Raw genomic sequence first — 25899 nt, 5'->3', positions numbered from 1 at the left:
ATTTTTGCATCTATGTTCATCAGTGATATTGGCCTGTAGTCTTCTTTCTTTGTGACATCTTTGTCTGGTTTTGGTATCAGGGTGATGGTGGCCTCGTAGAATGAGTTTGGGAGTGTTCCTCCCTTTGCTATATTTTGGAAGAGTTTGAGAAGGATAGCTGTTAGCTCTTCTCTAAATGTTTGATAGAATTTGCCTGTGAAGCCATCTGGTCCTGGGCTTTTGTTGGAAGATTTTTAATCACAGTTTCAATTTCAGTGCTTGTGATTGGTCTGTTTATATTTTCTATTTCTTCCTGGTTCAGTCTCAGAAGGTTGTGCTTTTCTAAGAATTTGTCCATTTCTTCCAGGTTGTCCATTTTATTGGCATATAATTGCTTGTAGTAATCTCTCCTGATCCTTTGTATTTCTGCAGTGTCAGTTGTTACTTCTTTTTCATTCTAATTTTATTGATATTAGTCCTCTGCCTCTTTTTCTTGATGAGTCTGGCTAATGGTTTATCAATTTTGTTTATCTTCTCAAAGAACCTGCTTTTAGTTTTATTGATCTTTGTTATTGTTTTCTTTGTTTCTATTTCATTTATTTCTGCTCTGATCTTTATGATTTCTTTCCTTCTGCTAACTTTGGGTTTTGTTTGTTCATCTTTCTCAGTTCCTTTAGGGGTAAGGTTAGATTGTTTATTTGAGATGTTTCTTGTTTCTTGAGGTAGGATTGTATTGCTATAAACTTCCCTCTTAGAACTGCTTTTGCTGCATCCCATAGGTTTTGGGCCGTCATGTTTTCATTGTCATTTGTTTCTAGGTATTCTTCTATTTCCTTTTTGATTTCTTCAGTGATCTCTTGGTTATTTAGTAGTGTATTGTTTAGCCTCCATGTGTTTGTATTTTTTACAGATTTTTTCCCCATAATTGATATCTAGTCTCAGAGTGTTGTGGATGGAAAAGATACTTGATATGATTTCAATATTCTTAAATTTACCAAGGCTTGATTTGTGACCCAAGATATGATCTATCCTGGAGAACATTCCATGAGCACTTGAGAAGAAAGTGTATTCTGTTGTTTCTGGATGGAATGTCCTATAAATATCAGTTAAGTCCATCTTGTTTAATGTGTCATTTAAAGCTTCTGTTTTCTTATTTATTTTCACTTTGGATGATCTGTCCATTGGTGAAAGTGGGGTGTTAAAGTCCCCTACTACTATTTTGTTACTGTTGATTTCCCCTTTTATGGCTGTTAGCATTTGCCTTATGTATTGAGGTGCTCCTATGTTGGGTGCATAAATATTTACAATTATTATATCTTCTTCTTGGATTGATCCCTGTATCATTATGTAATATCCTTCTTTGTCTCTTGTGATAGTCTTTATTTTAAAGTCTATTCTGTCTGATATGAGAATTGCTACTCCAGCTTTCTTTTGATTTCCATTTGCATGGAATATCTTATTCCATCCCCTCACTTTGTCTGTATGTGTCCCTAGGTCTGAACTGGGTCTCCTGTAGGCAGCATATATACGGGTCTTGTTTTTGTATCCATTCAGCCAGTCTATATCTTTTGGTTGGAGCATTTAATGCATTTACATTTAAGGTAATTATTGATATGTACATTCCTATTACCATTTTCTTAATTGTTTTGGGTTTGTTATTGTAGGTCTCTTCCTTCTCTTGTGTTTTCTGCCTAGAGAAGTTCCTTTAGCATGTGTTGTAAAGCTGGTTTGGTGGTGCTGAATTCTCTTAGCTTTTGCTTGTCTGTAAAGTTTTTAATTTATCTGTCGAATCTGAATGAGATCCTTGCTGAGTAGAGTAAACTTGGTTGTAGGTTTTCCCCTTTCATCACTTTAAATATGTCCTGCCACACTCTTCTGGCTTGCAGAGTTTCTGCTGAAAGATCAGCTGTTAACCTTATGGGGATTCCCTTGTATATTATTTGTTGCTTTTCTCTTGCTGCTTTTAATATTTTTTCTTTGTATTTAATTTTTGATAGTTTGATTAATATGTGTCTTGGCATGTTTCTCCTTGGATTTATCCTTTATGGGACTCTCCGCACTTCCTGGACTTGATTGACTATTTCCTTTCCCATATTAGGGAAGTTTTCAACTATAATCTCTTCAAATATTTTCTCAGTCCCTTTCTTTTTCACTTCTTCTTCTGGGACCCCTATAATTTGAATGTTCATGCGTTTAAGGTTATTCCAGAGGTCTCTGAGACTGTCTTCAATTCTTTTCATTCTTTTTTCTTTATTCTGCTCTGCAGTAGTTATTTCCACTATTTTATCTTCCAGGTCACTTATCTTTTCTTCTGCCTCAGTTATTCTGCTACTGATTCTTTCTAGAGAATTTTTAATTTCATTTATTGTGTTGTTCATCATTTTTTGTTTGCTCTTTAGTTCTTCTAGGTCCTTGTTAAACGTTTCTTGTATTTTCTCCATTCTATTTCCAAGATTTTGGATCATCTTTACTATCATTACTCTGAATTCTTTTTCAGGTAGACTGCCTATTTCCTCTTCATTTGTTTGGTCTGGTGGGTTTTTACCTAGCTCCTTCATCTGCTGTGTATTTCTCTGTCTTCTCATTTTGCTTAACTTACTGTGTGTGGGGTCTCCTTTTCACAGTCTGTGGGTTTGTAGTTCCCATTGTTTTTGGTGTCTGCCCCCAGTGGCTAAGGTTGGTTCAGTGGGTTGTGTAGGCTTCCTGCTGGAGGGGACTGGTGTCTGTGTTCTGATGGATGAGGCTGGATCTTGTCTTTCTGGTGGGCAGGACCACATCCGGTGGTGTGTTTTGGGTTGTCTGTGAACTTATTATGATTTTAGGCAGCCTCTCTGCTAATGGGTGGGGTTGTGTTCCTTTCTTGCTAGTTGTTTGGCAAGGGGTGTCTAGCACTGGAGGTTGCTGGTCGTTGAGTGGAGCTGGGTCTTAGTGTTGAGATGGAGATCTCTGGGAGAGCTCTCACCGATTGTTATTACAAGGGGCCGGGAGGTCTCTGGTGGACCAATGTCCTGAACTCAGCTCTCCCACCTCAGAGGCTCAGGCCTGACACGTGGCCAGAGCACCAAGACTCTGTCGGCCACACGGCTCAGAAGAAAAGGGAGAAAGGAACAAAAAAAGAAAGAAAGAAAAGATAAATAAAAAAATTAAAGTTATTAAAATAAAATTTTTTTTAATTATTAAAAAAAAAAAAGTAGAGAGCAACGAAACCAATAAAAAAATCCACCAATGATAACAGCTAAAAACTATACTAAAAAAAACGGACAGACGGAACCCTAGGACAAATGGTAAAAGCAAACTTATACAGACAAAGAAGCATACACATACACACTCACAAAAAGAGAAAAAGGAAAAATGAAATATATGTATATATATATTTAAAAAAAGGAAGAGAGAAACCAAATCAATAAAGAAATCTACCAATGATAATCAGCTCTAAATACTAAACGAAGGTAAACATATAAATCAGAATCTAGTCAGTCACATATAGCAAACCCCAAGTAAGTCTACAGTTGCTCCCAAAGTCCACTGCCTCAATTTTGGGATGATTCGTTGTCTATTCAGGTATTCCACAGGTGCAGGGTACATCAAGTTGACTGTGGAGATTTAATCCGCTGCTCCTGAGGCTGGTTGGAGAGATTTCCCTTTCTCTTCTTTGTTCGCACACCTCCTGGGGTTCAGCTTTGGATTTGGCCCCGCCTCTGCATGTAGGTCACCCTCTGGCGTCTGTCCTTCACCCAGACAGGAGGGGGTTAAAGGAGCGGCTGAATAGGGAGCTCTGGCTCACTCAGGCCAGGGGGAGGGAGGGGTACGGAGTGCAGGGCGAGCCTGCAGCAGCAGAGGCCAGCGTGACATTGCAACAGCCTGAAGTGCACCGTGTGTTCTCCCGGGGAAGTTGTCCCTGGATCACGCGGGCTGCACAGGCTCCTAGGAGGGGAGGTGTGGATAGTGACCTGTGCTTGCACACAGGCTTCTTGGTGGCTGCAGCGGCAGCCTTAGTGTTTCACGCCTGTCTCTGGTGTCCGCACTGATAGCCGCAGCTCGCGCCCATCTCTGGAGCTGGTTTAAGCGTTGCTCTGAATCCCCTCTCCTCACGCACCCTGAAACAATGGTCTCTTGCCTGTTAGGCAGTTCCAGACTTTTTCCCGGATTCCCTCCCGGCTAGCTGTGGCACACTAGCCCCTTCAGGCTGTGTTCACGCAGCCAACCCCAGTCCTCTCCCTGGGATCCGACCTCCAAAGCCGGAGCCTCAGCTCCCAGCCCCCGCCTGCCCCGGCGGGTGAGCAGACAAGCCTCTCGGGCTGGTGAGTGCTGGTCGGCACCGATCCTCTGTGCGGGAATCTCTCCGCTTTGCCCTCTGCACCCGTTGCTGTGCTTTCCTCCGTGGCTCCAAAGCTTCCCCCCACCCCCGCCCACCCCCCCGTCCCCTCCAATGAAGGGGCTTCCTAGTGTGTGAAAACTTTTCCTCCTTCACAGCTCCCTCCCCAAGGTGCAGGTCCCATCCCTATTCTTTTGTCTCTGTTTTTCCTTTTTTCTTTTGCCCTACCCAGGTACGTGGGGAGTTTCTTGCCTTTTGGGAAGTCTGAGGTCTTCTGCCAGCGTTCAGTAGGTGTTCTGTAGGAGTTGTTCCACATGCAGAGGTATTTTTGATGTATTTGTGGGGAGGAAGGTGATCTCCATGTCTTACTCCTCTGCCATCTTGAAGGTCCTCCTCCAGAGCATTATTAACTCCTTCAAGGTGCCCTGAAGTTTGAGGTCTAGTCAAAATTAAAGATACACTTTAGGTGACTGACCTCTTGTGATTTAAAATTTTCATCAATTTACATAATTTCACTTATTAATATCATAGATTATACTCTACTTGAAGCTAAAAATTGTTTCTTTAAATATTTAATAATTAAGATTTTTTACTGGTAGATATATCTATCCATTATAAGTTTAAAAATACAAACAGTGGGGATCTTTCCCCTCTACTTATTCAAATAATAACTACAGTGGATTATTATGCACCTTCTTTTGCTTATTTTTTTCTGTTGTACAAGCACTTGGATCAAACTTTAATAATTTTAAGTATTTCCATTTATTTATTTATTTATTTATTTATTTTATAAATTTATTTATTTTATTTTTGGCTGTGTTGGGTCTTCGTTCCTGCATGCGGGCCTTTTCTAGTTGCAGCGAGCGGGGTTACTCTTTGTTGTGGTGCACAGGCTTCTCATTGCGGTGGCTTCTCTTGTTGCGGAGCAAGGGCTCTAGAGCACAGGCTCAGTAGTTGTGGTGCATGGGCTTAGTTGCTCTGCAACCTGTGGGACCTTCCCGGAACAGGGATCAAACCCGTGCCCCTGCATTGGCAGGTGGATTCTTAACCACCACGCCACCAGAGAAGTCCTCCATTTATTTTTTAAACTTGTTTTACTTGGCATTTCTTAAAATAAGTGATGGAAAATATAACAACTTTGAAATGAAAGTCTGATGATTCTGCCCAAAATTAAACACAAAACTCCAATAGTCTGTGGAAATTAAACTTACTATACCTGAAATGATGCTGCTTTGGAACCAGATCCATGCAGGGTGGCCCACCCTTTCGAATAAGGAGGGCCTTCCAAATTCAGGCTCAAGAACCCTCCTTGGGTCAAGGTTATAGTCACCAACTGTCATTGGAAAAGCGTGAGCTCAGACCTCCTTTTCTAGCAGTAATAATGTATCAGTCGTGATCCAGCTAAAATCTCTGGCCCAATTTGGTTAAGAAAGCCAAGGAGGGATCAGACCCAGCAGCCTGGCCTCAATAGTACCAGGTGCTATTGTATTGCCTTACAACTCACCACAACAGGCCAAGACGAGAGCTCAGAGAACCCTCTCCTACTAATGCACTGGTTTTCTTGGGAAGTCCTCAAACCACATTATATTCAATATAGTTTATTCTGGTGAGTCTGATCTGGGTTGTATTTTAGATCAACCCACTTATTCTCAGTTCAAGGGATCCTTCCTTAAACAGACACAATTGTTCAACTTCTTTTTAAAAACAAGCTAAATGCCAGAAGCCAACTCGGGGAATGTCTTCATGTGCAGGGGTTACTCTGACAGCAGTTCCTACTCTGTATCCACAAGCATAGGTTACACATTCTGTGTAGAGGGCTGATCAGTGGTGGGGAAGTCATTCTGGGGCATCCTTCACAAAATGAGATGTTTATCTCAAATGGATAAGTTGTCTCAGACTTTCTGTAAGTGGGATGCATCCTATTTTTTCTCTTAAACCTCTAACCTGTAACAAACAGGAAGATTATCTCCATAGTGCAAATTATAGAAACTTGAGTTCAGAGTCCAAGAATGTAAAACCTAGACTAAGAACTAAATGACTACTACATATGGAACCAGTCCACTAAGTTAAGCTGATTTTAAAGGCCTGGAGTCAAGTACATGATGAGTAATGTTTACTTTGTAACTCTATCTTTCAGGCTTTTCAATGATCTTTTTTATGGTGTGGCTGTCTTTAGTGTGAGGGGATCTTATTTTTAGCAGTGGGAGCTTAGTCGTATTACCCTTTTGAATGGCCAGCAGGGCTCCCCACTGTTTCATGACCATTTGCAGAACAGTGTCAGTCTCTGGGGCCCTTCATTTTTTTCTCCCCTGGTACAACAAGACAAATGCACTGAAATTGTGCCAAGATTTCGCTTCAACCGTAGCATGAGATAAAGAGGATTTACAGGCAAAGAAATCCCTTGAACAGCAGCCAAAAAAGCAGATAACTTTTAAATAACACAATGTGGTGGAAGAAACTGCCTTGTGGCAGTCTACAGTGGAGGAAAATAGCAACTATTTACAGTACATGTTGGCAAACTATCTGTTTAAGCTCTAGAAAAGGTGAAGGGTTACCATACTGTTTATGGGTTTCCTTACATCGCTAACACTGAATTGAATGTTACAAACAGAAGTCTTACATTTTTATTGTTTATCTTTAACGAAGTTCAATTGATTTACAACAATCAACCATCTGACTAATTCAATTTGAATGGAAATGAATTCAAAGAATACATTAAAAGGAACATATTACAATAAATTACCTAATCTTATACAGAGGTACCCCCTTCACTTTAAGCGAATTTAGATTTATAAAGTAGATAAATAATATATAATTGCTTTCTTTTACTGAAGGGCTCTTTTCTTTTTTTACATAAAATGATTCACCCTCAGATTTCTCTAAATAGTGAACTCTCAATGTTCTTAAAGTATAATTAGATTGCAAAAATTCTTTTCAAAAACATATTTTCTGGAACATATCTATTGAATCAAATGAAGCTTGTTATGCTAAGACTCTCAAGTCGTTAACATGGGAGAGTTGATGGTGTTGTGAGGTTTAATTGTTTCCAAAACCACAGTACTTGTGGGTGGAGCATGACAGTTATAATACCTAAAGGCACTGATTTTTGTTGTTGTTGTTGTTTTTGTTTTTTTGTTTTGGCCATGCAGCTTAGTTTCCCCGACCAGGGATCAAACCTACCCTGGCAGTGAAAGCCCAAGTCCTAATTCTCAAGGCAGTATACATTATTATATTTCCTGTGATCTTTCCAATCTTGGACCATGTTCATTAACACACTCAAAATATTAGTTCATACTTTTTTTTTAATTAATTTATTTTATTTTTTATTTTTGGCTGTGTTGGGTCTTCGTTGCTCCACGCGGGCTTTCTCTAGTTGCGGTGAGTGGGGGCTTCTCTTGTTGTGGAGCACGGGCTCTAAGCACGCGAGCTTCAGTAGTTGTGGCACTCGGGCTCAGTAGTTGTGGCTCACGGGCTCTAGAGTGCAGGCTCAGTAGTTGTGGCACAAGGGCTTAGTTGCTCCGCGGCACGTGGGATCTTCCCAGACCAGGGCTCGAACCCGTGTCCCCTGCATTGGCAGGCGGATTCTTAACCACTGCGCCACCAGGGAAGTCCTAGTTCATACATTTGTTTTTAAATTATTTATTTATTTATTTATGGCTGTGTTGGATCTTCGTTTCTCTGCGAGGGCTTTCTCTAGTTGTGGCAAGCGGGGGCCACTCTTCATTGCTTCATCGCGGTGCGCGGGCCTCTCACCATTGCGGCCTCTCCCGTTGTGGAGCACAGGCTCCAGACACGCAGGCTCAGCAATTGTGGCTCCCAGGCCCATTTGCTCTGCGGCACGTGGGATCTTCCCGGACCAGGGCTCGAACCCATGTCCCCTGCATTGGCAGGCGGATTCTTAACCACTGCGCCACCAGGGAAGTCCTAGTTCATACATCTTTTAAGCCAATAAACCAACCTTCCAATTTTCAAAGTAAGAATTATCTATACCCACAATTACAGCCAAAATTTCAATTCTTCTTTTGGCTCAGAAACTCTTGAGAAAATTTTTCATTGGTCATCCTCTTTGGTATGAACTGGCAGAGTGTTTTTTTAATCTTAATTTTTGCATAAAGCTGTAAACAGGTATGAATACAGGGGCTTGGATTCACCATTTTGAGACTATCATTTAACGTAGAATATGGATCTGTGGAAAATCTTTACACTAACATTTCTTTGTAATTAAAACATTGAGTTCTTTCACTGATAGGACTTTGGGAACAAACTATAGATGTAAACCCTTTAACCTACAATTAAACCATCAATACATACATTTAAGCAGTATTCCTAATACATCTTATTTGTTTCAAAATATTCTTTAAATATCTTACCTTAAGGTCTTTGCTTTGGTGCCTCTTTGCAGAATAAATAATGTCTTTTTTGAAGCATTACTCTTCAGGTTATGTAACTAGATCTATTAACTTGTCACACTTCATAATGTCTATGGATTCATCAATCATTTGATTTAATTATCTTCTAGATTAGTGTTATCTTTATGGCACCTCACATGCCATAAATGCATCTACTTATGGTGCTATTCAAAAATGACATCTTGTCCTTGCCTGTGCCTTGCTGGTCCCAAACATAGACAATTTTCACAGAGGCTGTTAAACTGAACGATTCTGCAATTGTGCGTGTGTGACTTGGCTTTAGCTATGATATTGAGCTTAATTTCGTAAAGGTATAACTATTTTCATAAAAGAATTTCATTTTTTATTTTGAGCTTGCAGATGCTTTAAGAAGTTTAAATCTTTCTCTCTTCAAGGTCTAAGCTGTGTGGAGTGGAGCTGGCCTGATTAGTTAGGCACTATTGCTTCACTTGATAACTTTTCCATGACAGCAACAACCAAAAAACAGGCTGAGGAGGAAAAGAATTAATGAAGAATGTAAATGCTAACTGGAGAAAATCCTCATTATTCTGCATGAAAGAGACTTAAACTTCCTGATTCCTTGGCTTTCTTGTTTGGCCACTTCTGCAGTATTTTTCCCAAATTTTATTGAGATATAATTGACATAAGACATTGTATAAGTTTAAAGTGTACACTATGATGATTTGATACATGTAGGTATTATAAAATGATTACCACAATAAGGTTAGTTGATATATCCTTCACCTCATATAATTAACATTTTGTTGTTGTTGTTGTTATGATGAGACTATTAAAACTCCATTCTTATAGCAACTTTCAAGTATACAATACAGTATTGTTAACTATAATCACCATGCTATACTTTACATCCCTGGAACTTATTCATCTTATAATTGAAAGTTTATACCTTTTGATCAACATCTTCCCATTTTCCCAGACCCCTCAGCCCCTGGCAACATCATTCTATTCTGTTTCTATGAGTTCGATGCTTTTAGGTTCCTCATATAAAATGAGATTATATTGTATTTGTCTTTCTCTGTCTGACTTATTTCACTGAGCATAATGCCCTCAAAGTCCATCCATGTTGGCATAAATGGCAGGAGTCCCTACTTTTTTATGGCTGAATAATCTTCTATTGTACATAGATACACATTTTCTTTATCCATTCATCTGTCAGTGGACACAAGTTGTTTTCACTTCATAGTTATTGTGAATTATGCTCTGCAGTATTGTTTTGAAAGTCATCTCTGATATATCAGCCTAGAACCTGTTTCTCCAGCCTTTGCAACAATGCTATAAATCTCTAATTCCCTGCTAACTAGAATAGATTTTGTTGTCTGCAATGGGACTTCAAATGACACAGTAATTGAAACGAGAAGTGATTATTGATCTTAGAAGCTCAAAGATGTAAATCTGGGACTGGCTATTTGACCTGATTGAATTTGAAAACTGAAGATTTGCTTACTTTGAGAGGATGGCTTATTGGGAGTCACTTGTGGTCTCCTAAAAAGAAGTACCTATTGAAGAGTTCTGACAGAATAAGTGACTACTGCCATAGCACAGTGTGGTGGACAGAAGGGCTACAAGGGATGTGGGGAGGGTGAATTACTTCTAATTATATTTAGTCGTTCTGAGACAGAAAATGACAGTTTTAAGATCCCAGCAGAAGCCATGGCTAGAGAACCAGAGAGTGCCTATGACTGCCACACAATGATATTTTATCTGTTATAACCATAGTCTGGATCTGTAGATATCTGGTTTATAATGTGTGCTGAATTCAGAGCTTCACCAGGCTTCTGAGAAGGCCTAGAAGGAATGACCAACTCAGTAGCAATGAGCAACGCTAGTGTTTAGATTATGGTCTCTAAATTTCATTTTCCACTGTAATGAACCAGGTCCAAAAATATTTCCAAATTATATATATGATAAATGACCTGTGTCCAGAATGTATAGCAAATTCTTGCAACTCAGTAATAAGACAAACAGCCCAATTAAAAGTAGGAAAAATATTTGAACAGATGCTTCACAAAAGAAGATGCAGAAATGGTTAACAAGCACAGAGAATCAGCTCATCATGATTAGTCATGAAGGAAATGCAAATTAAAACCAGAAGGAGATAGCACTACATACCCAATAGGAAGACTAAAATTAAAAGGCCTGACAATATCAAGTGTTGTAGGGCATATAAAGCAAATGGATGTCTGACTCATTGCTGATGGGAATGCAAATATAGTATAGTTCCTCTGGAAAACAGTTTGGCAAGTTCTCATAACATCAAACATACACATGGCATAAGATCCAGAAATTACACTCTTGGGTATTTTCCCAAGGAAGGAGAAACATATGTTCACACAAAAACCTGTGTATAACTGTTTAGAGCAGATTTATTTATAACAGTCCCAAACTGCAAAGAACCCAAATGTCCATCAACCAGTGAATGGATGTTGTACATCCATGGACTGCAACACTACTCAGCAACAGAGAGAAACAAGCTATTGACACATGCAGCACCATGGACAAATCTCGAAAGTATTTGCGAAGTTTAAGAAGTCAGACTGAAAAGGTAGTGTATTGTGTGGTTCCATATATAAGATGTTCATAAAAATGCAAAATTAAAGGGAGAAAAAACGGATCAGTTGTTCCCATGGAAGTGGGATGGAGAGAGAGATCTGACTTCAAAGGGGCATGAAGGAAATTGAGATGATGGAAATGTTCTATATCTTAATTGTGGTAGTGGTCACACAACTGTAAACATTTGCCAAAACTCATCCAACTGTATAAATAGGCTCTCAAAAAAATAGACATGTGCAGTAAAGACTAAGTCTGTGGGGAAAAACAGAATCAAAACAGCAGTTTTAATTATTTCATGAAAACCCTTTACAATTTGTTATAACACTGTATTTTCAGGATGGGCTGGTATGATGTATTGGCTCAGAACATGACTGACAGTCAAGCTGACCTCAGCTCAACTCCTGGCTCTGCCATTTATCGATAGAGTGACCTTATGTCAATTACTTCATTTGTATCTTACAGGGTTATGGTTGGGGTTTAATGCTGCATTCTAACCACTTCATAATTGCCTGGCTCATAATAAGTATTCAATAAATATGAGTTATTTGAAGAATATTTAGAAACAGCCAAGGTGGGGAGACACACACATTAACAAATGAATTACAATATCATGTGAAAATAGCAGAAATAGAGCAGGTATAAGGTACAAAATGAGAAATGTTTATTATGTTTGGAGAATTAAGACTTTCTGGAGGAAATCATGACTAAAATAAATTTTGAAAGACAGACAGGTTTCAGGTTGATTAGGAGAGTTAAGGGCATAAAATGTCATGGTGTCCTTGAAGAATTATGAGCAGTTTGCTATTTTTTTTTTTTTTTGAGTGATTAGAGAAGTTATTGCAGTAGGGAGGAGTCAGCCAGAACAAGGTCTTGAATGCAAATTTAGGAATCTTATTGCATCTCATCATGTATGTGGTGGAGTGACTGGGGACCAGCGAGGAGAGAGACAAATTACAAAGATTACCTGGGTCATCCTGGAGAAGATGGACTGAAGCCAGGAGAAAGTCAGAGGATGGGAGACGTGTCAGAAGGCTTGTTTGATGAAATCAAGCAAAGGATGGTGACACTCTGTACCCAGGCTATGGGAATGGAAAAGTGAGAATAAATTCAAGAGAATCCAAATAACTGCATATGAGGGAGAATAAGTTTAGAATGACTGTCAGACTTCATGCTTGGGTATCTAGGTGGGTGGTGGTACCCCTTGATAAATAGAAAAATGTTTATATTGGGAAAATAATGAGTTTAGGTGGTAAACACCTGTGGACATCCAGGTGGAGCTTTCCGTAAAAAGAAGGATACATGACATAAAATACAGGTAACCAACAAGGACCTACTGCACAGGGAATTATACTCAATATTTTGTAATAACCTATAAGGGAAAAGAATCTGAAAAAGAATACATATATGTATGTATATATATATATATATATATATATATATATATATATATATATATATGACTCTCTTTGCTGTACACCTGAAACTAACACAACATTGTAAATCAACTATACTTCAATTTAAAAAAAAAAAGGCTATATGAGCCTATAGCATAGTACTGGAGTCTGGTGGGGAGCTATGTATATGGCATTTGAAGTCACAAAAATAAGTAAAATCACCCTGAAAAAGCTATAATATAACAAGAGAACCAAGGACAGATCCTTGGGAAATATCAACATTTAAGGCTGTACAGAAAGGACCTTAAATAATGCTTATGAAACTAGGAGGATCAAGGAAACCCAGGAAGGTGTTTCAAGTATGAGGTATCATCAAGAGTGTTATTTGCAGCAGCGATGTCAAAAAAGATGAAGTCTAAGTAACAGACAATGGATTTGGGTAGTTGTAGTGGTAGGACCAAACCAGATCACTATGGTTTGAAGAGTGAATGTAGGTTAAAAATGTGGAAGTATCAAATGCAAGCTACTTTGGGGGAAATTCATGGTCAAGAAGAGAAAGAGAAAAACAGAATGATAGCTAGAAGGAGCTACAGGTTCAAAGGAGGCTTTTTGTTTTTTGTTTTTTGTATGAGGCAAATGAGAGACTTCACAGTATTCATATACTGAAGGGAAGAGAGAGAGAGGCTGAAGATACAGGAGTGTATTATTCAAGGTCCAATCAGGAGACGGAAATCACATGTTATTTGACCATACAAAATCTAATATAAAGAACTGTTAAATATGTATTAAGTTGTTTATCAGGTAATTGAAAAGGTAAGAAGAGGACATAAAGGGATAGGAAAGAAGCAATGGTAAGAAGCATCTAACACTCTTAGGACTGGGAGGCCAACGGAGACAGGTAGCAGATGGAGTTCAAAAAGCCTGAGGGGAATTCAGGAGAGGGAGAGATTTTTTGCTAAGATCAATCAAAGAGTATTTTATGAAGATGGCATTTGAGCTGGGCTTCATTATGCAGAAATGAAAGAATATTCCAGGAGTTGTGCAAGTTGCCCATGACCTCGCAAATGGTAGATGCTTAATAAATATTTGTTGAATAGATGAAATGATGAAGGAACAGAGTGAGCACAAATCTAAAGGAGAAAAGCATGGAAAAATTTGGGGGAACAGTAAGTTTGGCTGGGGCTTGTGTTTGGGACAGGGGTGGGCTGCACAGATAGAACGGGGTGGGGGGGGCAGATGGCTTTGAAGAACAGGCTAACGAGCTTAGACTTTATTTTAGGAAGCCGCTCAAGTCTGAGTAGGGGAGTGACATGACTAGAGCAATAATTTCCGGAAGGTTGATCTGTGGTACCAAGAAAGCACTGGAAAGAGAAACCGAAACCATCACTTAGAAGGCAAAAAATGATGACCTGGATTGGGGTGACAGTAAAGATTTAAGAGAGGGAATAGACAGGGGACAAAAAGTGGAGGGCGGATTGATTTAAGTGCTGATTGGAGTTGGGGGTGGAGGGCGAAGAAGGGAAACTGAAGTTCCAGGCTATTGGGAGGAATGGCAGAAAGAGGAAACAGCTGTAAGAGGAGGAGGTTCTGAAGGGACATGATACGTTCTGTGGGGACAGACTGGACACCCTCGTGCCTGGAAAGTCAGCAATGCAGGTCGGCAGCTCGGCGGAGTCCGGGCAGCAGGTGGCGATTTGGAAGTCACCTCACAGAGACTCTGGCCGAGGCCTGTCGCTGGAAGAACGCATCCGCACCCGCACCTCAGAGTATGTGAAACCATAGCCAGTCCTCTGGCCAGCTGCTGAGGCGGCCCTGTCTCCCGATTTACACTTGTCACTAGGGCTGGCCCTCAACAACTGGAAGGAGAGGATTCCCAGTGTCTATCCTGCCCCGAAGCCCGGGACTCAGGAACATTGGGCGCACACAGCTCCTCAGGTACCTACCTCTACTCGCGAAGGGGAAAGGGGCGCCTCGGGAAGCCGAGCGCGCGCTTCCACGGCCGAGGCGCACGCGGGCGCGGATTGCGCAGGCGCGGCCCGCTGTCGCCTAGCAACCAGGCACAACAGTGGACTAGAGACGCAAGCTGGCTGCAGCCGGTGCAGCTGGCCAGGTCTGAGAAGCCGCTGCCCGGCGGGATCTCCCTGCAGGTAAAGGCGGGAGGGCGGCTGCACCTCTACCCCTGCGGTTTGAAGAGAGGCCCAGGGTAGAGGCCCCAGCAAACTTTGGGGAAGGAGATAGTGCCCCGCGTGTGGGGGGCATCTGGGGCAACTGAGGGAACACCTTCTAAGGACCTCTGGGTCCCTGCCTTACGCCCGCAGTGTTAGGCTGTGGTTCCCGTGGATTTCATAAGCGTGCCGGCCGCCTCCTATCTAACAAATAGGGGACAAAACTGAGGCCCAGAGTGAGGATCTGAGGGTCTAAGATTCCGTTACTTGACTCTGAGCAACTCAAAAAGTGGGTCCCCAATTGCTCTAGCCCTTCTCCTCAAAATAAATCTCGTTAGAAAATGTTTAAGATCGCATAGGCTGAAAATTCACAAAAAAGATCAATAAATTCGTGAAAAAATGTGACTCCTTTCCAGTAACCAAGAAGATGCATATTCAAAGCAGATTTGTTTTCATGTCCAATGCCGTGAAGTTCATACCTTTTCACCCAGTTATTTTACTACTAGGGATTTCTCCTAAAGAAAGAGTTGCAGATGTAGATGAAAATTCTATTGTCTAAGGATGTTCATTTGCAACCTTGTCCATAATTCCAGAAAACTGGAAACAAATGCTCAACAACAGGGGACTGGCTAGATGGTGGATTTTAAAATATTATTTTAAATGACATGCTGATCCACTAATGATGATTGAAGCAATAAATGGAGAATGAGATTTCATGAACTTGTCCATTAGTTTAAGAATTTAGTAAGAAAATGGTCCCAGGAAGGGAAGTTGAGAATAGCAGATAGAAATCCAGGTAAGATGGTAAAATCACTATAGAAAATACACAAAACATGAGCTATATCCAAATAGTGCTGATCTCCCTGAACTTATTTCTGAGTGATTTTTTAAAATTCCATATTCCCTTCCTTGTTTTCCAAATTCTCTGTAATGAAATGTTATACCTTTATAAGTGAACAGTAGACACAGAATTATACACTTAAAAATGGTTAAAATGGTAAATTTTATGTGATGTATATTTTAGCACAATAAAAAAAATCAATGGGCAGGTGGTAAAACAGTCAAGGAAAACAAATTTAGTTTGCTTCAAAAAGTCAAAGAGATTTATTTTCTTAATTTGACGTCTCTGTAGCTTTAAAGGGAAAAGAGTCTTTAAAGAATAAAATAAGGTAATTTAGTTGTATCACGTTGATTTTAAGTGAAATGTTTAACTTACAAATTAAAAAAAAACCTTAGGGTCATCTCTGGGGTTCACTGCCCCTGGACTATGTCAACTGTGTATTTTCTCCCTTATTAAACTGTTATATCCAATATGGTAATAAAAAAAACAAACGAAATGCTTCCTACTTCACCATATTGCCAAGGACCAGTTCCATCTCTGTAATCCTGTATGTTTAGGCTATTCCAGCCTCTGTATTTTTCAGTATGCAATTACTCAAAACCACTATCCTGAAATGGGAAAAATAAGTTCCTGAGTGAAAATCAGATGACTTCAAGTAACTTTCTACGGGTGTAATTTACTTGCTTCTTGAATGTTATTCATAAGGAATTCTTTTGTAAAGCAAAGGCTGCTATATCTTGGAATTGGTTATAAAGAGCTGTGAAATCTCTTTTTCCTAGAGAAATCATAGGTCAGATTTTCATCTGTCCAGAATAGTCTGTGTGTCTGCCTGAAACATTATAGGCACAAAGTCTAGGATCTCTGTGCTTTTCAAGTATCTGTGAAAGAAAGATATTTGGGATCTGAAAAAAAGCATTTGGTCTAAAATATGAAAAGAAAATTCAAAAATTAATATTAAGTGTTTTATTAATATTAAAATTACATTTGAAAACAATTTTCTTATTTTGCAAGAACTTCCAGGTGTACAAACTGATGAGTCATTTCAAATGCAAAATTTCAAATCTTTTTTATGATGAAAATTATATTTAACAGGGGATGTGGGTGTATTTTAATGTTTTAACATATTAGGTATAGCATGAGGTAGTGCACAGCATCAGCTTGCCCAGGCCCTCAAGGGTCTTGAAATTTATGTGACTTGAAGTTAGGGACCTGGAATAGATGTCTTTCAGAAGTCACTATGAGTTTCTATGAACATGTGGCTTTTTAACTTATGTGATCAATTCTTGGAGTTGCTTTTGTCCCTTGGCAAGCCATCTGAACTAACCCTGACATTGTAGATTCTCTCCAAAGATTTCCTACTTCCCAAAATTTTCTTGAGACTATAGTAATTCCCTTGAGACTAGAATATACCATCTGAGATTGCCCTAATACCAAACATAACCCCACAAACTCTCATTGGAGAAAACATGAAAGATTTCTAGGGTTATTTTAACAGTCACCAGCATCTTGGAAAGTTCTCTGTACCCAGGTGGAGTTAGTAACCCCAATTTCCCTAGAATACATCTTTTGAGATTCTCAATTACTTTTTTATTGAGCTATGGAATACATTAGAGAAAACATTTTTTTATCTGGGAAAATGACACATATGTTCACTTGGTCTTGGTAGATCTTGGATATCATTCAGAAAATAATTACCCCCAGGAACAACAGAGTTAATGATTTTTATAAATGTCAAATGCCCAGTATGTACCAGACACTGTTCTAGGTGCTTGGGATACATCAGTGCAAGAAAGCAGACAAAAATCCCTCCCTTTGTGGCAGAACATTCCTGCAGATCTCAAAAGTAATTTAGATTTGGTCTCCCAAGCCCTACACAAGTGAGCTATAAGCATGGTAAACCATTACCTGTTATGTAAGTAAAATTTATGTCATTAATGTATTCTCCTTCTTTCCAAACTGGAAGCCAGGACTAATGCCCAACAATCTTATCAATAAGTTCCTTTAAAATTGTGACGTTTGGGATGTAGGTAACATATTTGTATATGTGCAATAATTTCTACGTGTATTGCCCAGTTTCTTTTTAGGTAAAATTTAGAGGACGAAGTACATCTCCTCCTAGGAATGCAGGTAACTGAGAGATTTGTACATATACAATGTACAAATGACATTTTAACCATTTGTGGCATCTTTTTCCAGGATGGGTAAAAAGATAAAGAAGGAACCAGAGCCCCCTCCCAAGGATGTGGTAAGTTTCTGATTTGAATACTAGCAGCATGTTAACAACCAGTTTTAAAAATAAACTGTTGAAACAGTTTGGCATGTACCACTATATACATGAGTGCATGGTGGCAGAAGTCCAAAGTCTGACTAATGATAAGATTAGTCAGAGAAATCTAACATTATGTAAACAAACATTTACAACATTGTCATTACCTGATTAGCACAATTAGAGAGTAATTATTAGCTTTTCCAGTATGTGGATGGCATGTTTATAAGCCTAGTTAATGAACAAATAGTTTTGGTTTGTTCTTTCAAATACTTTAAATTTACATTTGCCAGTCTCTCATTAATGTTAATTATCCAAATGAATTTTAAAAAATGACTGGAAGTTATGCTATAGCTATTAAGTATGTATGTGAGGTTGTCTTAAGATGACTATTTGGATATTGGAAGTCCTGTATTTTCCAATTCTATGGAGAGAAAAATCTGTGTTCATCACCTTTTTCTCTTTCCAGTGCTTGAATAATGCATTCCCCACAACACAAAACCTTGTCTCTCCCTTTTAAAAGCAGGGTTCAACAATGTCCAATAGGTTGGTCATTTGGGACAAGGTGATCTTAGAAGTTGTAAAATAATTTAAAGTGGTCATGGTAAATAAGCATGGATCATACAAAAAATTATTTCCATAGCGGTAGTGATTATAGAAGTAAACAATTAGAAGTAACAAAAATGTTTTATAATAAAAACTTAGTTAAATAAATTATTCCATTTTGATAAAATGATGTCACTGAATATTTGATAGCATGGGAATATGATCACAATATATGAATTAAAAAGCTATGACATAAAGAGAAAATAAATTGAGTTATTTGTAGTGAGGTGGATGGACCTAGAGTCTGTCATACAGAGTGAGGTAAGTCAGAAAGAGAATAACAAATACCGTATGCTAATGCATATATATGGAATCTAAAAAAATGGCACTGATGAACCTGGTGGCAGGGCAGGAATAAAGATGCAGACGTAGAGAACAGACTTGAGGACATGGGGGGGAAGGGGAAGCTGGGACGAAGTGAGAGAGTAGCACTGACATATATACACTACCAGATGTAAAATAGATAGCTAGTGGGAAGCTGCTGCATAGCACAGGGAGATGAGCTCGGTGCTTTGTGACCACCTAGAGGGGTGGGATAGGGAGGGAGGGAGGGCGACGCAAGAGGGAGGAGATATGGGAATATATGTATACATATAGCTGATTCACCTTTTTGTACAGCAGAAACTAACACAACATTGTAAAGCAATTATCCTCCAATAAAGATGTAAAAAAAGAAAAAGAACCCATCTGAAAAAAATGGAAACTCACCAATTTTTGGTTTCTGCTATGCTTACTGGGATACTGAGTTAATCAGTTTATAAGAAACTACTATTCTTGAACTGTAGTTGTTCTACAGAAAGTGGAGATACAGAACCTATTCTAATTACAAAAAAAAAAGCTATGATAAAAAATTAAAGCAGGGTTTTATTGTCTCTCTTTAAAGTTTATGAACTACTGATTATGTTAAAAATAGAAAATGTCCTCAATTTTCAATTTAAAAACTTATTTTGAAACAGACATTTGGTGTGGTTGTCTTCAAATAAAATGTGAATGAGAAAAAATTGTGTATAGTCAAAAGACTCGCAGGATTTTACTGTTTGAAAGAAACTGAGGTTAGTGCAGGAATCTTCCCGACAACACTGGAACACTGTGGTTACAAATATGACCTCTGTCCCAGCTCTGCCTCTCATAAACTGTTATTTTGGTGAAGTTGCCAAATTTGGCCAAGTTATTTCAGCTTTTTTTTTTAATCTCTTCAATGAGAATTGTCATGTCCAAGTCATTTTGGTTGTTCTATCGATTACAATGAGAGTACATGAAGTTCACAGTGCCTAGCACATAGAAAACACTCAGTAAATAAGACCTGTTGTCTTGTGAATCCTTTAGATTCTGCTACACACACACACACACACACACACACACACACACACATCCCTATATAACTCCTGTATGATCCTTCAATGCAGCTGGAAACAGAGGCTACAGAAGACCTGTCTGTCCAGGTCTAGGAAAGCTTTGCAGAGAAGGTCACTGTGGTCTCCTGATACAGTTCATCAGTCTGGCTGCTCTCCTTTGGATATACTCCTAAAATGTTCTAAATTCTCTTAATTTTTCATTGCATCTTATTTGCATTACCCTTCTTTTTGCTGCAGAATAGCATCATTGACATCCTATTACTACCAGAAAGTGGAGTCATGCACACAGTACTTGACGACAAACACTTTCTGATTAAAATTAGAATTAAGGAACTATTAAACAATAGATACATTTGTCTAATACACGCTCCATAACTTTATAATGTCTTGCTGGTGTTGTCCTCTGTACTCCAGTCCTTGAGGAGCACAATCAAGGACTGAGAAACAATTCCGATCCTCAAGTTAACAAAAATCTAGCTTTTGATTCCTTGGGTCACAGCAGTCTTGAGGGCAGCCAAAGGCATGTGTAACAGTGACCGTTGCTCTCTGACAATCCCGAGGATCCTTCCAACCTTCCCCTACTCTGATTTTATGTTAATAAAGCTGATAGAGTAGTATTAAAGTATCTAACTGCTGTTCTGTCTTATAAATTCTAATACTTCAAAACACTATAGCACAGTTTAAACTATCTGAACTTGGAATTTGTTCCGAGGTATACCTCTTCAAAGTCTGTGAAAGGTTTGTTGTACACATTAGAAATAAAAACCAGATTTAAAAGAGGGACATATAACTGCTTGAGAAAATAACCTTTTCTGTGTCAAGTCATGGCAATTTGCCATATATATCTCCTAAAACATTGTTTCCAAAGATTTTTATTTTTATTAGTCTTTCGTCTACTGGTTAAAATGCGTAACGGGGACAGAAAAAAAGAGTTAACGGGGACAAAAAAAAAGAGTGTTTGGTGATAAGGTTAAAACAAAATGCTCCCTTTGCTTTTGTTAGTATTCTCATTGTCAAAGCATACACTGATATGTGCATTTATGGTTTATTGCTCTCCGTTTCTTCTCATAAAGGAGGACACTAGCTAAAAAGATGCCTGAATGGGGGGAAGATATGGCTTGAATAACCAACACAACTATATTATGCTTTCCCAAATTATTTCCAAGTCTGTCTGAAAGGTTGTTTGTGATGCTTTAACAAAAGGCAGACTTTTTCTGTGGACTGATTGCACGAAAGAATTATTAACAGAAACAACGTTAGTAGGCAATGTTTGGTATAAGGCATGATATTCGGTTACTGAGTATGGGCTCCAGGGTTATACTGTCAGAGTCTGAATCCTCACCTCATCACCCACCATCTGTGATCTGGGGCAAATCTCCTAACCTCGGTATTCCCCAATGAGGATGTAATCATGTCCACTGCATACCCACTCACAGCAGTGGGGCAAGGTTAGAGAAGTAAAAGATGCTTAGAACAGTGCCAGGCATTAGATAAGAACTTAGTAAATGTAATTATTAATGATGTAGTTGAGGGTGCTGTCCATCATTGTACAAAACTGTTGAAGTTTGCGTGAAGTGTCCAAGGAGGCAGGGGTATCAGCTGTGAGAGCCCATCCGGCCACTGAAGTTCCCAGAGGCCTAGAGCACAGCCATCACGATTCATGGTCAGGTCTTCGAGTTTAAGAGCACAGAAATTTTATTCTCTTATGTTTCAGAGGCAGTTGAACTTTAGTGGGTAAATCCACAGTATTTAAACTCACAAGAGACTATGATTTGGCCTTGGAATCTTAGTGGTTAAGTATCAAGTCAACTGAACATTTATGTTAATGGGTCAACGCCTTCCTGTTAGGTGCATACAGGGAACCAAGCATGGTGGGTGTTGAACCAGAGGAACGGGCAATAGTGGAAACTGCTCCCTCACCTGGACAACCAAACCCAGTTCCCTGGACGAGTGGGATGTCCCCAGGGTCTTGTTTTTCTGGACCCTTTTCATCAGCCTCAGAACTCAACCTCTAACTCTGTCATAGACTGCCAAAACTGCCATAGACTTTTTTTCTAGGAATGAAGCCTCTTAGGGACTTTATTTTCCTATCTTTCTCCCTCATCACAGATGTATGTATAAATAACCTACATATACAAAACTGTATAAATAAATATCGGCTTGCTCACCTTGCTCTAAAGATTTGCTATTTTGATTCAGGTTGTAAAGCAAATGAAAGGCCATTTTAGCGGTTTTCATTTTAACCTTTACCCTTTTGCAGATTTTAAGTGATGTCTAGAGAGTCTGTACTAAAAGTTCATGCTCGAGTGGTGCAGTCTACTTCCTTCTGTTTATCTGTCTCCCTTTTCCTGTGCAATTGGCTCCTCGTGATCGGAGACCACTGACTTGGTAAACACATTCCAACAGAAATCAAAAAAGCCTTTTATTTGCACTTACCGGCAGCATAAAAATCACTCAACTCTCATGATTTATCTCTTTTCACTGAGTTCAGCTTTATAATTGTATGTTCTTTTAGACTTGTGCTGTCTAATACAGTAGCCACTGGCCACATGTGGTTATTTACATTTAAAATAACTAAAATTGTATTAATTAAAATCAACAACAAAAAATAAAATGAAGAATTCAGTTCCTCAGTCTCATCAGTTACAGTTACACTTCAAGTGCTCAGGAGCCACGTGGGCTTGTGCCGCCAGATTGGACGATGCAGGATCAGAACATTTCATCGTTGCAGTTCTGTTGGGCAGCCTTATCCTAAATAGTCTTATTTCCTTAACAGAGGTAGAAAAGCATCTCTACACGTATATGGCTTCTCTAATTGACTGGGTTTAAAACTCAAAGCTTAGCCAAAATGCTTCCCCTTTCCTTCATTCTCTTTGTAAATAATTTTGGTTCATCATTTATTCAGTACAGAGCACGAAATTATAATTTCACAACCAGCTTGTTGGTGACTGACTATGAGTTCTTCATGGGAAAGCAAATGGAATCTGTAATTACAGCACAGGATTATATATTTAGTCATGTGGCATTCTTTTATAGCTATCATTTTATTCTCGGCGCCCTTTTTAATGAAAAATTACTATAATGCCGTAGGCTCTGTAGGAGAAACACATGTCATGCCAAGTTTCTCCACTGTCTGCCAAACACTGGTATTTCTCCTCCTTTGACAGCTCTTACAGTGGTAACTCTCACGGTCTCAAACTTCCTCTTAAGCTTCTTGTACCCCCATCACCTTTTTCTTAAGGATGACCAGAAGATATGGCAAAATACCGAAACATTTTCTGAACCACTGAAGGAGCATTAAAAGATATTTAAATGTATTTCCACCTACCCTGCTCCTTTGAGAATTGTAGCCATTCTGTGGAGATCACGACAAATCTACGCTTCAACATAGTTTACTCATTCACGTGCTCGTAAAATCAGCTTTAAAAATACTGAAATATCAGAGGTCTCTGAAGTGGAAGTTCTAAAATGGAAGGAAAGGTAACCAGCCAGGATGCTAGGGAAACTGACTTAAGTGGAAAAGGTGATCTAAGGCTTTGATTCTCAAGGGTTTGGTGGTGGGTCGGGGGCCTTACGAGGGTAGGATGGTGACTGTGGACTCTCTCCCTGTAGAATGCACACCAAAAGTTCTGCACACAATTTCAGAGAGACAAGCTGTCCCTGGAGCCCACTGATGGCTCCGTGAACCTCAGATTTGGAATCTTCTTTTCTGGCATCAACAGACAGTACAACAGTTAAGGCACTTCAAGGCCACATGTATAAAAAAAGAAGTTTCCAGAGGCACTTTAATATATTCCTTTATAGACATTATAAGGATTCCTTTATAGACATTATTGAGGATTTCCATATACTGGGTGTTGTTCTAGGTAGTGAAGATAGAGAAATAACATAATCTTTTGTCTGAAGAAAGTCATTCATTTACTGGACAAATATTGAGTACATACCATATGCAAGTATTCCTTTACATCCTGGGCATACAGATCAGGCCTCAAGGCAATTTACATTCTAGTGGGGCAAACAGTCAATTAACAAATAATGTAATTCAGGTAATGATAAGATCAATGAAATTTTACCTGAGTTTTGTTGAAAAAATCTAGAATTTTAATTCCAAATCATTATTAACTTTTTTTTCTTATTATGTCATTACTTCAGAAATCCCTTCTTAAGAATTACACTGTGATTCAGACCATCATTATCATCCAGTTTAAATATCAATTTATCAATTTATTGATCCACCACTACTGTGTTTATATTTTGTCCTCCCCAATCTTGGCTGAAGTATTTGCCAAGTAATTTGTTTACGTGTACAGTTGGTATACTTGTTGAGTTTGTGAATGCCTGAACATGTCTTTTTCACGTATGAATGATAACTTAGCAAGGTATAAATTTCTAGAGTCACAATCCTTTCCTCTGAACTTTGTTGATTATCCTCGAGGGCTGGTGAAGGGAAGGTCTAGGTCACTTGCTGAGGCCTCATCTTTCCTTATTTTTCAGTAATATTTCTGCTTCCTATTTCATATTTTCTATTCAGTCAAACTCCTATTTTACACACCATAAATGCAGCATTCATTCCCATTTTAAACCTTCCTGGTGTCATTTTCCCCATTTGAATATCCTTCCTCCTTATCTCAGCCTACCCCATTGTATCCATTCTTCAAATCGCATCTAAAATTCTACCACCACCGCGGACTTTTCTCCATTTATCCCAGTTCAAATTAACTCCCCCTTCCGCATCACAACATTTATCATCTCTGTCATATGTTTTTGTACTTCATAGAATCCTAGAATTTTATATCTGGAAGAGATCTGAGAGACATAATCCAACTCCCTAATTTTTCAGATTAAAAAAGACGTGGTTAGTGAGCTAGTGATGACTCCAAGTGCTCTGGCATTCTGGGGCTACCCCTTAATGCCTATCTAAGATGTTTCTCAAGCCTCAATCACCGGGCACTTTTAGAAGTTCTTCCTTAAAATTTCTCTGGATTTCCAGGCCCTTATGCTCTCCTGGTCAGTGTTGCAGACAGCATCCTAGCCATTGCTCTAGGCTCTGCTAGAGGCCATTTTTTCCCACTGGTTCATGTCACTGGAACCCGTAAGTGCCGCAAGCCTGGTGCATATGGCAGACTTTTACTGAAGATTTGTCTCCCAAAAAGAATCTAAGAGGCTTGAGGCTTTGATAACTCTTTCAGCTTCCACTACAGAGCTAGACATGCACAAACAACAGCTTCAATTTGGATGTTAGATAATGCTGTCCTAAAATCCAACAGCCATTTTCCCTCCAAGAGGTATTTTTATCCCAGCCACGTCCTTTCGGGTCATTGCTTACTGCCATCTTCTCTGTTTTCACTCTTTTAACCTCACACAATTATATCTCCTTATTCAGAATAATCTATCTCTCCATCCTCTACCCAAAACTGAACATCAATTTTTGCTATATCTCAAAACACATTAAGATATGCATTTAGAAAGGGCCAACACAAAGAACCAGGTAAAGCTTTGAAATTCAAATTTTTTTCCTTTAACATAAGCAGAACCTCCTCCTCCATGGTCTCTGGAAATGGAAGAAAAATAGTGTAATAATTTGTTTTCTCCTTGACCAAACAAAACCCAGGGAGGTCATGCATTTGTTATTGTTCATTTCAACTCCACATGAATTCTCAAGATCTCACAGCAAGATACAGGACTTCTTAGAGTCCTATACTTTTTCTTTATACTATATTACCTTTTCCCCTGTTCCAGATTTTATCCAGTTTTTTTTTGTTTTTAATTTTATAGCTACTTTATTTATTTATTTATTTATTTATTTTTGGCTGTGCTGGGTCTTCGGTTCGTGCGAGGGCTTTCTCTAGTTGCGGCAAGCGGGGGCCACTCTTTCATCGCGGTGCGGGGACCGCTCTTCATCGCGGTGCGCGGGCCTTTCACTATCGCGGCCCCTCCCGTTGCGGGGCACAGGCTCCAGACGCGCAGGCTCAGCAGTTGTGGCTCACGGGCCCAGCTG

The 25899-nt window shown here is 39.2% G+C and overlaps 1 protein-coding gene across 1 annotated transcript in view; it reads left to right on the top strand.

The window, feature by feature from the left end:
• The first annotated feature begins 14746 nt into the window (after positions 1-14746).
• ARMC3 (armadillo repeat containing 3) overlaps positions 14747-25899 on the top strand; it is a 90950-nt gene continuing 79797 nt past the window's right edge. Inside the window, exons 1-2 of the mRNA XM_059915298.1 lie at positions 14747-14815; positions 17871-17919. Coding sequence (XP_059771281.1) covers positions 17872-17919 — 48 coding nt within the window. The 5' untranslated portion in view covers positions 14747-14815; position 17871. The remainder of the gene's footprint in view (positions 14816-17870; positions 17920-25899) is intronic.

The sequence above is a fragment of the Balaenoptera ricei genome, chromosome 2 (assembly GCF_028023285.1).
Source record: "Balaenoptera ricei isolate mBalRic1 chromosome 2, mBalRic1.hap2, whole genome shotgun sequence".
NCBI classification, from domain to species: domain Eukaryota; kingdom Metazoa; phylum Chordata; class Mammalia; order Artiodactyla; family Balaenopteridae; genus Balaenoptera; species Balaenoptera ricei.
Note: the sequence above shows the minus strand (reverse complement) of the source record. Positions and strands in the feature narration are given on the sequence as shown.